The following is a 15,155-nucleotide window of genomic DNA, read 5'->3' on the forward strand; positions in this document are numbered from 1 at the left end:
CTAATTATTTTTCAAAGCTTTTCACGGTAGCAGCACTGGCACAAATATAGCATTCCAATCTTCCTTTTTTTTCCTGTTAGCCAGCCAAGTTTGAATTCTCTCTTTAAACTAATCCAAGTGGAATTATTCCTCTATCGTCTAGATTTTTCCAGTTAAAATGAAATTCTTTGGGTTTTTTTTCCTGATCAAAATTATTAACCTTTATTTTTCCCTGAAAGTTGACCTGGGCTCTTGTACCTCCTGCACTTGGATGAGCATTAACCCATTCAGAAACCTTTTATGAGTATCAAAGGTAGTCGTTTTAAAAACACAAAATGCAATTGTTTGCCTATATGTAACAGTTTGTGCAGTACGGATGTGCGTACAATTAATCTCACAGGTATAGGCCAACAAACTACACCCAAATACAGTAATTATCAAAATGTAGTGTGCATCACATTCACTTGGAGGACTTGTTAAAACTCAGATCACTGGGCTCTATCCTCAGAGTTTCTGATTCAGTAGCTCTGGGGCAGGGCCGGATAATGTGCATTTCTAATAAGTTCCGAGGTGATGCTGATGCTGTTGGTCCCAGGATCATACTTTGAGAATCACTGCTCTAATATATGCCCTATACTCAGGAAAGGGGAAGGGGAGGATCGGCTGTTATTAAAAAGTTCTCACATTTAAAGGAGAGACAGGGCTAACGAGTGAGAGGCTACTACTTGCCTGACTCTCAGCAGCCTCCTCTTTAGTGGTGTGTTTGAGCCTGCTGGAAAAGCCCCTGTCTGCAAGCTCAAACTCATCATTTTGAAAGCCTAAAGTGAAATAGCTGTTCTAGGGTAAAAAGAGCCCCGAACTAAAGGTTGAACACATGAAGTCGCCTATTTTGTAGGTCCAAGTTGGTCAACAATTTTCGTGTCGTTCAACCTAGTGGAACACTTGGACTCAAGTCTTGGCTCCACCACCTACTAACTTTGTGACCTTGGAAAAACCTCTTCATCTTTCTGAACTTTAAATAGTAACCTTAAATAACCAAACCTGCTGCACAGGTCTGTAAAGAATACAAAATAAAGCTCAATAATAAATATATTTGTAAGCAATAAGGTATTATATAGATGTTGATTGTCATTGCTGTTGACTTGACCAAAATCGCACAGTACTGGACTCTTTCCATTATCCCACATTCACTGATTTTTCTGATCATTATGATCACATTGCTATAGTTAGGTATGATATGTGTGTTTCCTCAACTAGATGGTGAACAACTTGCGAGTTTCTTGTTTACTACATAATACTAACCTCAATAGCAAGAACATATCCTAGATATACAGTAGAAGTTCAATATATAACTTCTGGATTGAATTATTAGAATCAGAGTATATACTCAGACATATCATTAGGCATAGCTGCAAGATTGGGTGGGGATATGAAGCAGGAGACTATTCCCACAATTTTTTCAAGATGAGTTGACACCATTTGGATGTCTAAAAGATTGATGTCTGATCATAAAGACCCCATTCTTTTCCAACTGAACTGAGCAGTCTACTTCTTTTCATTTCTAAAGTCAAACATATCTTCCTATTTTTTTAATACCAGCGTGAGTCATTTTTAAAGAGGTTAAGCAAGTGTTTGCAATGGTGTTGATGGGAATTGACAGGGCTTTTAGTAATATGAAAAGCCCCATAGATCTTAAATTATGACTTATCAAAGAGGAAACTGGTTACCCTTAATTTTGTGCGTACCAGTCCACTGAATGCTAAATGGCCTAAGAATCTATTTCAAGACTTCTTTGCATTTTCATTCAGGTAGTATCTACAGATATGAGCTAATAATGATGGCAAGTTGTTTTTATACTATATAAAATGAAATGGTGGTTTGGCTATTAAATTAGAGATTTGACTAAATGACAATCACATCCAGAAAAGCAGGTATTGGTTGGGGAAAGAAGCGGTGGCTGAAATGAAAACTCTAGTTTCTTTTCACTGATCAAATTTACCAGATCATTGCCCAAAACTCCACTTTACTTTCTGCGGTGTGAACACACTCTAGATGACAGGAAGAAGACTACATGCCCATAGGTAACAGGGAATCTGCTGAGGGGAGATCTGAAATAAAGAGATAAGAGTCTCATCTCATGGAACCTGGCCTGGAGAGCCTGCTTGTTTCTGCTGAGCATTAGGTGTCACACGTGGAACGATGACTGTTCTATCTGCAGTAGTCTGGGGCTAGCCATGTTCATCCTGAGGTAGGTTAATCCACACAGCCAGGCACTGGATCTAGAATAGGCAGATTTACTGAACCAAATCAGCTATCAGGGAAAAGTTCACCAGAGGTAGCTTGTAACTCAAACTTTTTTCATGCAAAATGCTGCAGATTGATGACTTATATTGGGTCTAGAGTAGTTGTACTCAGACATCTCTGTCCCTGGATGGAAACTTCTGGTTTAAAAAGGCTAAGGTCAGTTGTGGAGGCTGAAGTCACCTACAAAAGAATCTTCTGGGAACAATGTCTAAGGAAAAAGTATTCATTCATTCATTCATTCATTCATTCATTTCTTATTCTATCCTTAGTGACTCAGTATCTCTGTGGGATGCAGATTCCACGGTGTGGGATCCTGGAGTCCTGAAGTCAGGTCTCAACAAAATGATATCTGGAGAGTCCTCTCACCTTTGTGACTGAGTTGTCAAGAGAGTACTATGATTTAGGCAAAGGCTATGTAAAGAACAGAAATAGAGAGTGAGGGCAGAAGGGAACTAAATTCAGGAAGAGAGTTTTGAGGTGTCAATGCAAATCGGCACCATTTATAACAAGTGTGAGGCCCTGTTCCAGCCACACACAGTTCCATTAACTGAATTTGCATCTCCCAGTCACAGAAATGACACATCCACAGCCTTGACATTCTAAATATCATTAGAATTAAATGTAAGCCAAAAAATTCCCTCGGCTTGTGAAGATCATTGCATGACACACAGTAAATTCAGACAAAAGAAAAAAATTTTCTCAATGTTGATAAGAAAAGCACGTAAGAAGTCATCACTGAAAGAATTACAACTAGACTATCATGCATTAAAAAACAAATGCACTTGGGTTAAAAAACAAGGTCACAGCCTGGGCTACACTGGTATATGAAGCAAAAAGTATTTTGAGGAGTGCATGCCCTCACGTTGTCCCTTCCTTTAAATTCTTGCACTGGAATAAACAATTCTGCTTGCTAGGTCTATATTCCATCTGATCAGAAATGTACCAAGAAAATGTCAATAGGACAACTCTGGTCAATTGTATTTACGGAACAAAATGCATTTATAAAATAGCTTTATTTACCATCTCATATTTTATATTCAAATGGTTTTAGATGGTGATGAAGATTACATGTTTCCTGTTCCAAAGCACTAACTCATAATCTAACATCACCAGGTGAGTTTTAAAGAGAATTTCTGTAACATTCAAATTTAACATATAAATTGAGATCCTTATAAAAAATGCCAGCAAAATAACTGACGTTATAGCTATGAAAACGTTGCTTGCCTTCATTACATGCCTACATAAAGAAATTTTCTTTCAATCACATTTCCAAATGTGAAATGGTCACAAACATTGGTAATCCAGATAACAAGAAAAGATACTTCCACTATGTTAACTTAATTTAAATAAAAATATGTTCTACCTGACCAAGTTCTTCATTAAGGTCTGATGTGTTTACCAGGGCTCCTTCATTAATTTCTTCATCATAAAAGTCCTTATCCCATGAAATGAAGAAAGAGCCCAAGAATTTCTGCATTTCTACTGTGACATACATGGAGACAGGAATGATAAAGTTGAATAGAACCATAAATGATAGGAAGTCGGTGAACATTTTCAAAACCTAAAACAAAAGAAATGGTTCATGCTAATCAGATGCACAGCTCCATCAAGCAAGTGTAATATAAAGATTGTTAACTTTCTATCTCTTTATTTCAATGCTGAAAGCACAGCTCTTTCTATAAAGAAGAAAATTCCCAATGACACTATCATTGGTCAAAATTATTACCACAGTATGTAAAAACAACATTTGAAAACACCCTCAATTTTATCATTATTTTTCAGTGAATTTAACTTTTGACTTAATATTTTTTCACTTCATTACGTTCCTGCTCACTCACCCCAAGACATGAATATAGGATCAAAGTTTATATGTAGGCATCCATTATGCTCCTATCATGATATATCACCAGCTCATATTATATTAACATGCCAGAGCTTCTTGCCCAATTGCTTAAAACTCTTAACTAAAGAGCTAAAATCAAGCACAGATGCCTCAAGTAAATGAAAAAACTCTAAAGCTTCTTAAATATTTAACAGCTTAGGGCTACCATACAACCAAGAGAAAACCCAGAAGCTGACAAAAGGTATCATCGGAGCAGCATTTCAATAAAGGGTGGCTTGGCCACAAAGTGCTAGAGTTGAAATTTTTAGCATAAAACAAATTACCTTGAAAGTGTCCCGCTCTTTCTGGGTCTTTTGGTTATACCAAGGCTCATCGTTATATGGGATACTTTGCCAAATATACTTTAGTGTAGTGCACACTGCAGCTTTGGTCAGTAAGATAAATAAATACACAATCAGGAAGGCATTAATGGATCTGAAAAATAACATATTATGAATTTAAAAACCATCTAATTTCTTAAGATATCAACCAAGTATAAATTAAACTGTTCAGTTTTCTAAAGCTTCTCCTGTGTACAATACGTAGCCACAGCACAAGCCTGTATGTATAATCTCAGTTATCACTGCTGAGCATTACCGTCAAGTGGTAAAATGGAAAAGTCATCCCTGACCTGTTTGCTGGTCACCGATGCTCCCCAAAGTGCAATGGCTGACTAGCTTAACACACCTATAGTAAGGATCCTATAAAGTGACAGGACACACATACACGCACACACATCCCATTACCTACTCAACCTTTATAGAAGGAGTAAATTGTTTCCATTTCCCTAAATCCTAAAGGTTTCTGGTAGAGGGTGGGGGAGCAAATGTGAAATCCTCAAGCTTAGTGTGGATTCTTTTAGTCTGAAAGTAGAGCTATGGAGAGGGTACCACTGATATACTGGATATCCACGCCAATGATAGAGTGAGGTCCATGCCAGTGGCAACTGGCTTGAAGCACTACCAGGTAACACTTCAATATTTGCCAAGAGACTATTATCTATGTTGTAGAATCTCCTTACATATAGGAACTAGAGGACTCCAAGCCATTATCCAGCAGCAAAAGGAAATACATTTATATTTCAACTAAACTCTGCCCTTGAATATCTATGTGAGCTTAGCTAAGTCACTTATCATCTCTGAGACCATTTCTTCATCTATCAAGTGAAGATGCTAACAGAAATTACTCCATAGAGTTACTCAGAGAATTAAACCAAATCAGATATACATATCACTGAGCACAGTTTCTGGAACATAAAAAGTGCTCAAAATGATAGCTGCTATTATAATTGATGTTTTTTTGTTATGGTTGTTATTCAGAATCACTGAGAAGTAACTATTTCAATTCAATAACAACTAAAGAATTTGTGGTGCACACTAACTTTTCAACAGCAGAACGTTTCTGAGATTTCCCTTGGTAGTTCAAAGCCATTTTAGTTTCCATCCCAGTGTAAACAGCAACTCCTAAGGAATAACAGAATACAATGAAAACCAGGTTACAACTGAGATTGCCAACCAACTCCCCACCCACATGGATCTATTAATTTTTTCAGCCTAAAAAAGTAGGAATTCTAAACCCTCTTCTATTCACCAGTTGATATATCATCTATAGTGTAATTTTAATTCTATAGTTTATTTGTCATATTTCAAGTTAGTTTACCATCTTAAAAATTCTCAACACCTAAAAATAGGCTTAGATTAAATGGCAATTATTTGCCATGTTAAAATTTTAACATCTACTATTTATGCATGGGCTTCACAAAGCATATTTCTGGTAAGTATAACTTAAAAATTGTTCACCATATATCTTCTTGGTATTTTTTAGTGTAGCTCCTTTCAACAAGAGATTTTCAGGTCCCAAAGACCTAAACAAAAAATGAACACGGTTTATCTAAACAGCCCAATAAATAGCATCATCAACTTTGGGGACATATTTTGCTTTAACACACATCTATCTCCTAGGGGTTCAGAATGTATCTGCCTACTTATATCATATGCTAACTCCCCAGGACGAGATGAAAGATCCTTCCCTCTGAAGTTACTTGAGGGTACAGCAAGGATCGAAGCACAGTACCGGCGTAGCCAACAACACACAGAGGTAAAGAGATGCACAGAGAGATAAAAGGATTATGAGTCAAAGAAAGCAAGACAAGAACAGGACAGAGCAGCAGATGGCAAGAAACAGAAAGAGAAGGTGACAGATAAAAGACTGGGGAAGCAAACGTCAAGGTGGGAAAGATACACTGACATATTTATAAAGAGTAAACCTGCCTTTTGGGGGATCATTGGGCACTTGACGTTTCTTTAACTTACTTTTGAGCATGGCTATAAAGGCCAAGTGGAAAAAAAGTTGAGGTAATTAACTAGATGATAAAGGAGGAAAGAAAACATCCCCTTTTATATGAATTGCTTCATTTTAAATGATTAGCCTTTCATTTTACTTAAGTCCAGGTAATTCTCCCAGCATTTTATCCACTGCCTAGTCCCTCAATTAGTCTCCTTTAAACTACTGGTCTCCAGGTATACTTCCAATATTGTCAGCCACTGTGCAACCCAGGACAATAAATACAGTGCCTAGAACAGATTTGGGAATATCAGTCAAAGCATCAGGAGCTCCGTAATTTTGGAAACCCTCAGCATCACTTCCAATACCACCTCCCTCGCAGGACACACACTCAGAGCCCCTACCACCACAACCCTACCAATCACAAGGTTAGTTACTTAAGACCTGTTAGTGGGATACCGGCTAGTACTCCAGGTTTATTCACGTTTACATTCCTTTCTATAAAGAAAAGTACTTGGCTATTTCAATGGACTTAAAAGAGAAATATTCCCCCCAAAAGGACAGATTAAAGGAATAACAAACTAACCTGGCAACAGCCACACAATTATTATTATAGATATCAATTCGTCCAGCAAACCTGCAAAAAGAACATAATTGCAAATGTGCTTTCTATATCCAGGTAAAATCTATATACCACAAATATGAGAATGAATCAAAATACGAAAAATGCAAGAGATAAGACTCTGAATGAACTATGAAAAGTCTATTTATATTTCTGAAAAAAAAGTTACGTTGAACCGATAAGGTGTGTAATATTACGGATTATAAGAACATAAACAAAGATTCTAAATTGATTTTCAAGAGCTACTTGGCATTGTCCATGCACACAACATCCCTCTCATTTATCCTCTGTAATTGGCTTCTATTTCAGATTCATGTGAAGAAAGGTTTCTGGTGCTAAAACACAACTTTCAAAACCATTAGTTCAGTAGTTCTTTCACTTGAGCATGCATCAGAATCACTGGAGGGCTCATTAAACCACAAATTACTGGGCCCCACTCCTAAGCTTATGATTCAGATGATAATTTGTAGTTCCAACAAGTGCCCAGGTGATGCCGATGCTGCTGGCCCAGGATCACCCTTTGAAAACCACGGCATTGGCATTATTCTTAGAGAGTGAACACTTGATTACTGTCTTGGAAATTTCCAAACTGTGTCTCGCAAGGGATCTCAACACTGAGCTCCATCTGACCACTTAATACGTCTAGGCACATGGTAATCTGCATTTCTGAAAAATGGGGTGAAAAGGCCTAACCCCTCCTTAACAAGAATGAGTATTTCATAATTTGCATTTTAATTTTTTCAGAAAAATGGAACTATTATTACTATATACACAAAATATGAAGGTCTGCTCATTCATTCATCATATATTAATTGCACCAATATTGTGTTAGGTGCTGGAGATACACTAATAAGCAGGAAAGACATGTTCCTTGCCCTAAGACAGATAAGTAAACAGGCAATTACATTGTGAGTGATTACCACTAGGGTGGTGGAAGTACAAGGTATTCTGAAGTCACAGAGCAAGGGCACTCAATCCAATCTAGAGAAATTAGGAATAACCTTCCCTGCCCTAAGATTCTTCTTCATATTTAAGGTAACTGAACAATTTAGGAGTTTCTCTACAAATATGCAGAGATATATATTATTCTCTAACTCAGGCAGAATCAGTCACTCCCTTTTCTGTGATTCCATGGGGCTTTTACTCACTTCTATTATCTTAATATACTGTAAGCCTAGCTTTACTGTTTTATCTCCTTTGCAAACTGTGAGGTCTTTGAAGGCAAGGAACAACTGTTTTCTTTGTGGTCCTAGTTCCTACTATCAAGGTGAAGGAGGGAGGGCATTGTTCTTGTGGTAGGATGGACACTTTGTTTTTCCACTACTGGACGTTGGTATAAGCCACATCCAACCATCTGATCCCCCCTTATGACCAATAGCATTCATTAACAAGATGGCTGGCTGGCATGGGTAATGGATGCCATCTTTAACACAGGAATAAAATGAAATTATTTGGCCCACCTGGGGATAAAACTTGTTACTCTACCCTCCTTCACATGCTCAAATCAACCAAACCAATCAGTCTTAAAAATCAAATGCCAAATTTTGACCACCCAGAATGACTGCTAATCAGCAAATCTACTCCAGAAAGTCTAAGTATAGTAAAATAGAGAAAATTACACCATTTCATTGCTTACTCAATGTAACTGTTTACTGTGGACAAGAAACAGCCTATTTGCAATACTTAGGTCACCAGGATCATCATAAAAAGAAGGATAGAGTGCCTACTAATTGCATGGTCCCATATCCCCTTCTCTCTTTAATGGTGGATGACACATAATGTGGGTTTATTTTTGCTTTAATTAACTCTGGTTAATGCATGAGTCTGATAAATCAGCCTTACGGGATAACATCATCTTAAAATTTGATGGATGGTCATGTTTACAAATAACAAAAATAAAAGAAAAATCACAAGATGCCTGGGTCCACAATGATTTATCTTAGGTTGATAGTGAACAAGGCTGATCTGATCCATTTTCATGCCAGAAGGAAGGAACAGCTCGTAAAAACACAAGGGAAAGGAGGCTGGCTAAGGGGTGGGTGTTTCTTTGCAATACTGGTAGCAAAATGAAGTAGAGCCAACAGACAGCAGTAAAATAAAACCAGGTGATCCTTACTTATAGAGGTCAGGTTGAGGCTTTTCACATTCAATTGCTGCTCGGAGGGTATCAATGGATTCGGCTGTACACAGTGCAATGGTATCACGTACCGCATAATGTATCTAGACGAAAGCAGAAGAAAAAGCAAAAACAAAAAAAGTGTTTCTTTTCATCATTGTACACATACCTGATTCCAGGAGCACAGTATGTTTTAGTAAGAAGCTTTGGCAGAATAATACAAATATTGATGTACATTTCCCACTAAATAAATTTTATGGTATTACTCTTAAAATATATTAATTATATAATATATATTATATATATTTATATATATATATTATAAATATATATATAACAATATATTAGAAAGATAACCCTGCTGCAAGGAGATTTCAAACACAATGAAAAAACTAAAAGCTTTTCTTAATACTAACAGCAGAGAGAATTTCATTTGCAGCATGCATATAATTGAAAACTCCATGAAAAATTTAATGCATATATTTTTTTCTATTTATAGAACTGAGACCTATTATTTTGTTCATCGTAGTGTATGATGATGCAAATATACACAAATGAATTGAACATAACCCTTTTGGTCATAAGAATGCTAATATTTTGTCAAGAGAAAGAAAAAAATCATTAATAGTTCTATTATACAAACAGCATAATTAATGATCTTAAAAATGCTCAAACTGGCAATATTTCATATGAGCAGCAGGGAGATGATGTGTCTTGCTTTAGTCAGGCAGAATATTCTACTAGTGTATATTATGGACTTGATTCACCCAGAACTCAAGGCTGGCTCCAATGAACGCATTTATGAATCATCAAAGAATGGCTAATGCAGACCCAAAGACTGTAACCACTTACACAGAAGGGAAAGCTGTTGCATGGTCTTTGGGGAATATCATGGAAATGCCAGAGCTATATTTAAAACTACCTTCTGACTTTGAAAACCTATGTACTTTTAGCTGATTTGATCAGATCAACTTAACTGAAAAAAGAAACCACTTGAAAGTTTTCTTTCTCTAAACTTTTACCCTATTAGGGAATCTTTAGGTAGATTTCCTTATTTTTAGCTCGACATTCTCTCAAATATGAATTTATTTTTGAACAGCTTAAGGAGGACTAGTTCATCACCATGCCCTTGAAGGACAGAATTAGTCAGCTAACCGGCATTTAAGTTACTTTTTCACATACTGAGTCCTGGTCCTCAACTCCAGATGGAATAAACAATCAGAGGAAAGCCCTCAAGGATACACACAGAGGTGAGCACACCAGGACCCTTCCTTAAAGGCAGCATATAGAGGATACATCTTCATGCCCTGGGGAACTCTGGATGATGGTCAAGAACTGACTGTGTCAGAAAGTACCAGGGAAGTAAGTTATCCTCCAGTTTGAGCAAATTTACTTTAAAACATTTATAATTCTTCGTAGTTGCAATAAAGCAACATTTGCCAAACTACACTCTAAGGTATTTTGTAAAAAGCAATCAAATTACTCCAGGCTAAATTTTCTATATGCCAGGAATAAACATTTTGTAAAGAAAATATTCATCACTTTTAAAATAAAAGTAGATCAAACTATAAGTTAGACTACATGAAGTTATTTTTATAGTTCTATAGTTTCAGACGATGTTTATTTTCATTTTTAAAAGTCTAAATAAAATATTGAATGGGTTATGTCAACATTAAATGCAAGTAGTGTTATAAAAAATGTGGTGGCTTTTATTTGGGGTGTGGATTTTCCTCACCCAACACTACCCTTTTCCCCAAAGTTGAGTATTGCTTAAAAGTTCAAAGACAATTATATAAAAGCTATCTTCAAATACAAAACTTACACAAATAGGAAATAATAAGATGAAAGATTAGGGGGCAGAAGGAAGGAGTATTGTATGATTAACTATCTTGAACTCAAAATGTTTAGGCAAGACTTTGTCTCTACCTTGCAATTGGATTCCCCATCAAGACTGGCTGTAGTAACATAACAGGTTCCATCACTAGTGCAGGATGATAGAAGAATAAGATCACAGGGAAAGGTTTCATCTGCCTGTACTTCTACTACATCACCGACCTAGCATGGAGAGAAAAATAAATATCAATATTTTTAATTCTAAACAAAGCATTCATTATACATCAGACTAAAATCAAAACAGTAGCAAGAGGGGGCCGGCCCAGTGGCATAGTGGTTAAGTTTGCACACTCTGCTTCGGCGGCCCGGAGTTCACAGGTTTGAATCCCAGGCATGGACCTATACACCGCTCATCAAGCCATGCTGTGGCGGTGTCCCATACACAAAATAGAGGGAGATGGGCAAAGATCTTAGCTCAGGGCCAATGAGGAAGATTGAGCTAAGGGCCTCTTTTTGGTGAGGAAGATTGGCAACAGATGTTAGCTCAGGGCCACTCTTCCTCACCAAAAACAAAACAAACAAAAAAACAGTAGCAAGATATCTCTCCTACTCTGAGGCTTAGAGAGTGCCTCAGCATCCTATACCACATGAAATGTAATAGAATATTACACAACATTCAGAATCCTCTTTAAGGTCACAAGGACTTGTGATGCTTTCAGATTACCTCAGTATTGAACTTTAATCTCTAATAAATGATTTCAGCACCCAGGGACCCGTTTGCTCGCTGATGTTTCTGGCATTGCTGTTTCATAAGACAATGCCCATTATCACTTAGTGAATGAATCAAGAAAATCGACATGTCTCAACTTGTGCACTTCATGAACACTGGGCAGTCACATTCCCACTCTGCATCAAGCATATTTCAACATGCTTTGCCTTCCATGTGATAACACTATTATTGTCGGGTGCCAGTTCCTTCTTTAGTGCTCAGAAAACCTCAGTTAATTCAATAGGCGTCTATTTTTCCCATAATATTTGAAAAACAATTTCAAATAGGTCACTTTCCAACAATTCATCTGCTATCAGAAGAATCAATTAATACAGAAATGAGAAACAATTTCCTATCAAAAAGTACTCAAATCCCAAGAGGAGGAAAAACATGAGAGAAGAAATCATGAACCATTGCTACCGCAGATAATTTAATAATGTAGGGAATAAATCACAATGGTTAAGAGGTAGGACTTTATAACTTGACTCTATGTCCCAGCTGCGCCAGATAACTATATGACTTTGAGTAAGTGCCTCAGATAACTGCAACTTCCTCATAGGACTGGTTTGAGCATAAAATGAGGATACAGGTAAAGTGTTTATCAAGGTACCTGGTACATATTCACCATTTGAAAGGTGTTAATTGTAATTATTACTAATACCCTGTAACTACTTTACTCTCAACTTATAAAGAGTCATAACATTTTTGGGGAGAAGGATGTAAGGAATCATCGAGTCCAGTGCTTCCCAACATTTTTCATTCAATGGAACATACAGAAAATTATTTAAGTAACATTTTTGTACAGCACCCTTAGACAAAGATGAAGGTTTCAAGACCTATTCAGGAACAATTTTATTTTCTTTGCCAATCTTAATTGGTAGCCCTGAATAGCTAAAGCAATCCTGAGAAAAAAGAACAAAGCTGGAGGCATCACAATCCCTGACTTCAAAATATACTACAACGTTATAGTAATCAAAACAGCATGGTACTGGTACAAAAACAGACACACAGATCAAATGGAACAGAATTGAGAGCCCAGAAATAAAACCACACATCTACGGACAGCTAATCTACAACAAAGGAGCTAAGAACACAAAATGGAGAAAGGAAAGTCTCTTCAATAAATGGTGCTGGGAAAACTGGACAGCCACATGCAAAAGAATGAAAGTAGACCATTATCTTGTGCCATACACAAAAATTAACTCAAAAGGGGTTGGCCCGGTGGCGTAATGGTTAAGTTCACGTGCTCTGCTTCTGGCGGCCAGGGATTCACAGGTTTGGATCCCGGGCGGACCTACACACCATTCACCAAGCCACACTGTGGCAGGTGTCCCACATAAAGTAAAGGAAGATGGGCATAGATGTTAACCCAGGGCCAATCTTCCTCAGCAAAAAGGAGGATTGGCAACAGGTGTTAGCTCAGGGCTAATCTTCCTCACACACAAAAAAATTAACTCAAAATGGATCATAGACTTGAAGGTAAGACCTGAAACCATAAAACTCCTAGAAGAAAATACAGGCAGTACACTCTTTGACATCGGTCTTAGCAGCATCTTTTTGAATACCATGTCTACTCAGACAAGGGAAACAAAAGAAAAAATAAACAAGTGGGACTTCATCAGACTAAAGAGCTTCTGCAGGGCAAAGGAAACCAGGAACAAAATGAAAAGACAACCCACCAACTGGGAGAAAATATTTGCAAATCATATATCTGACAAGGGGTTAATCTCCAAAATATGTAAAGAACTCACACAACTGAACAACAAAAAAACAAACAACCTGATCAAAAAATGGGCAGAGGACATGAACATTTTTCCAAAGAAGATAGACAAATGGCCAACAAATACATAAGATGTTCAACATCACTAATCATCAGGGAAATGCAAATCAAAACTACAATGAGATACCACCTTACACCCATTAGAATGGCTATAGTCAACAAGACAAAAAATAACAAATGTTGGAGAAGATGTGGAGAAAAGGGAACCCTCCTATACTGCTGGTGGGAATGCAAACTGGTGCAGCCACTATGGAAAACAGGATGGAGATTTCTCAAAAAATTAAAAATAGAAATACCATATGACTCAGCTATCCCATTACTGGGTATTTTTCCAAAGAACTTGAAATCAACAATTCAAAGAGACTTACCCACTCCTATGTTCATTGCAGTATTATTCATTATAGCCAAGAAGTGGAAGCAACCCAAGTGTCCATTGACTGATGAATGGATCAAGAAGATGTGGTATATACATACAATGGAATACTACTCAGCCATAAAAAAGACAAAACTGTCCCATTCACAACAACATGGATGGACCTTGAGGGTATGATGTTAAGTGAAATAAGCCAGACAGAGAAAGACAATGCATGATTTCATTCATATGTGGAAGATAAACTAACACACGGACAGAGAGAACAGTTTAGTGGTTACCAGAGCGGAAGGATGTTAGTGGGTGGGCACAAGGGGTGAAGGGCCACATTTATATGGTGACTGATAAATAATAATGTACAACTAAAATTTCACAATGTTATAAACTATTATGACCTCAATTAAAAAAAAAGAATGGCAGGGAGAATAAAGAAAAAATATATGAGACACAGAAAACACAAGACAAAAATGACCTTCATCAAGAGATAAAGGAGTCAACAGGACCAACCCCAGAAATGTTCAGATTTTGGAATTATGAAACAGAGATGTAAAAATAGCTATGATTAAGATATTAAAGTATTTAGTGGAAAAGGTAAACAACATACAAGTGCAGATGAGGGACTTGGGCAGAGAGATGGAAACTGCAAAAAAAGGCAAATGGAAAAGTTAAAAAATGAAAAACATGAGGGGCCGGCCCCATGGCATAGCGGTTAAGTGCGCATGCTCTGCTGCTGGCGGCCTGGGTTCAGATCCCGGGCGTGCACCAATGCATCGCTTGTCAGGCCATGCTGTGGCGGTGTCCCACATAAAGTGGAGGAAGATGGGCACAGATGTTAGCTCAGGGCCAGTCTTCCTCAGCAAAAAGAAGATTGGCATGGATGTTAGCTCGGGGCTAATCTTCCTCACACACACACACAAAAGTAAAATAAAAATTAAAAAAAGAAAAAAGAAAAAACATGATATCAGAGACAGAGATTTCCCTGAATAGGCATATAAGCAGACTGGATTCAACAAAGGAAATAATCAGTAAACTTGAAGAAATTCTCCCAATATTTCTAATTTCAATACCCAGACTCTTTCCCTTACAAATAGCTGTGTTTTTACATTGGAATTCCTCAAGTCCTGTTTCTAGGCTCCCTTCTCTATGTTCTATGTGATTCTATCCAGTCTCATTGCTTCATATACCATCTACATGCTGATGAAATCCAAATTTCTATT

General features: G+C 37.3%; 1 protein-coding gene across 4 annotated transcripts in view; it reads right to left on the reverse strand.

Moving 5' to 3' along the window:
* ATP11C (ATPase phospholipid transporting 11C) overlaps positions 1-15,155 on the reverse strand; it is a 172,400-nt gene that overhangs the window by 55,971 nt on the left and 101,274 nt on the right. For all 4 annotated transcript variants that reach the window (XM_058536868.1, XM_058536867.1, XM_058536870.1 and 1 more), the window contains exons 6-12: positions 11,113-11,241; positions 9,187-9,290; positions 7,035-7,085; positions 5,965-6,029; positions 5,547-5,628; positions 4,450-4,600; positions 3,647-3,844 (exon numbers count right to left, since the gene is read on the reverse strand). In XM_058536868.1, coding sequence (XP_058392851.1) covers positions 3,647-3,844; positions 4,450-4,600; positions 5,547-5,628; positions 5,965-6,029; positions 7,035-7,085; positions 9,187-9,290; positions 11,113-11,241 — 780 coding nt within the window. The remainder of the gene's footprint in view (positions 1-3,646; positions 3,845-4,449; positions 4,601-5,546; positions 5,629-5,964; positions 6,030-7,034; positions 7,086-9,186; positions 9,291-11,112; positions 11,242-15,155) is intronic.

The sequence above is a fragment of the Diceros bicornis genome, chromosome X (assembly GCF_020826845.1).
Source record: "Diceros bicornis minor isolate mBicDic1 chromosome X, mDicBic1.mat.cur, whole genome shotgun sequence".
In the NCBI taxonomy this organism is placed as follows: Eukaryota; Metazoa; Chordata; class Mammalia; order Perissodactyla; family Rhinocerotidae; genus Diceros; species Diceros bicornis.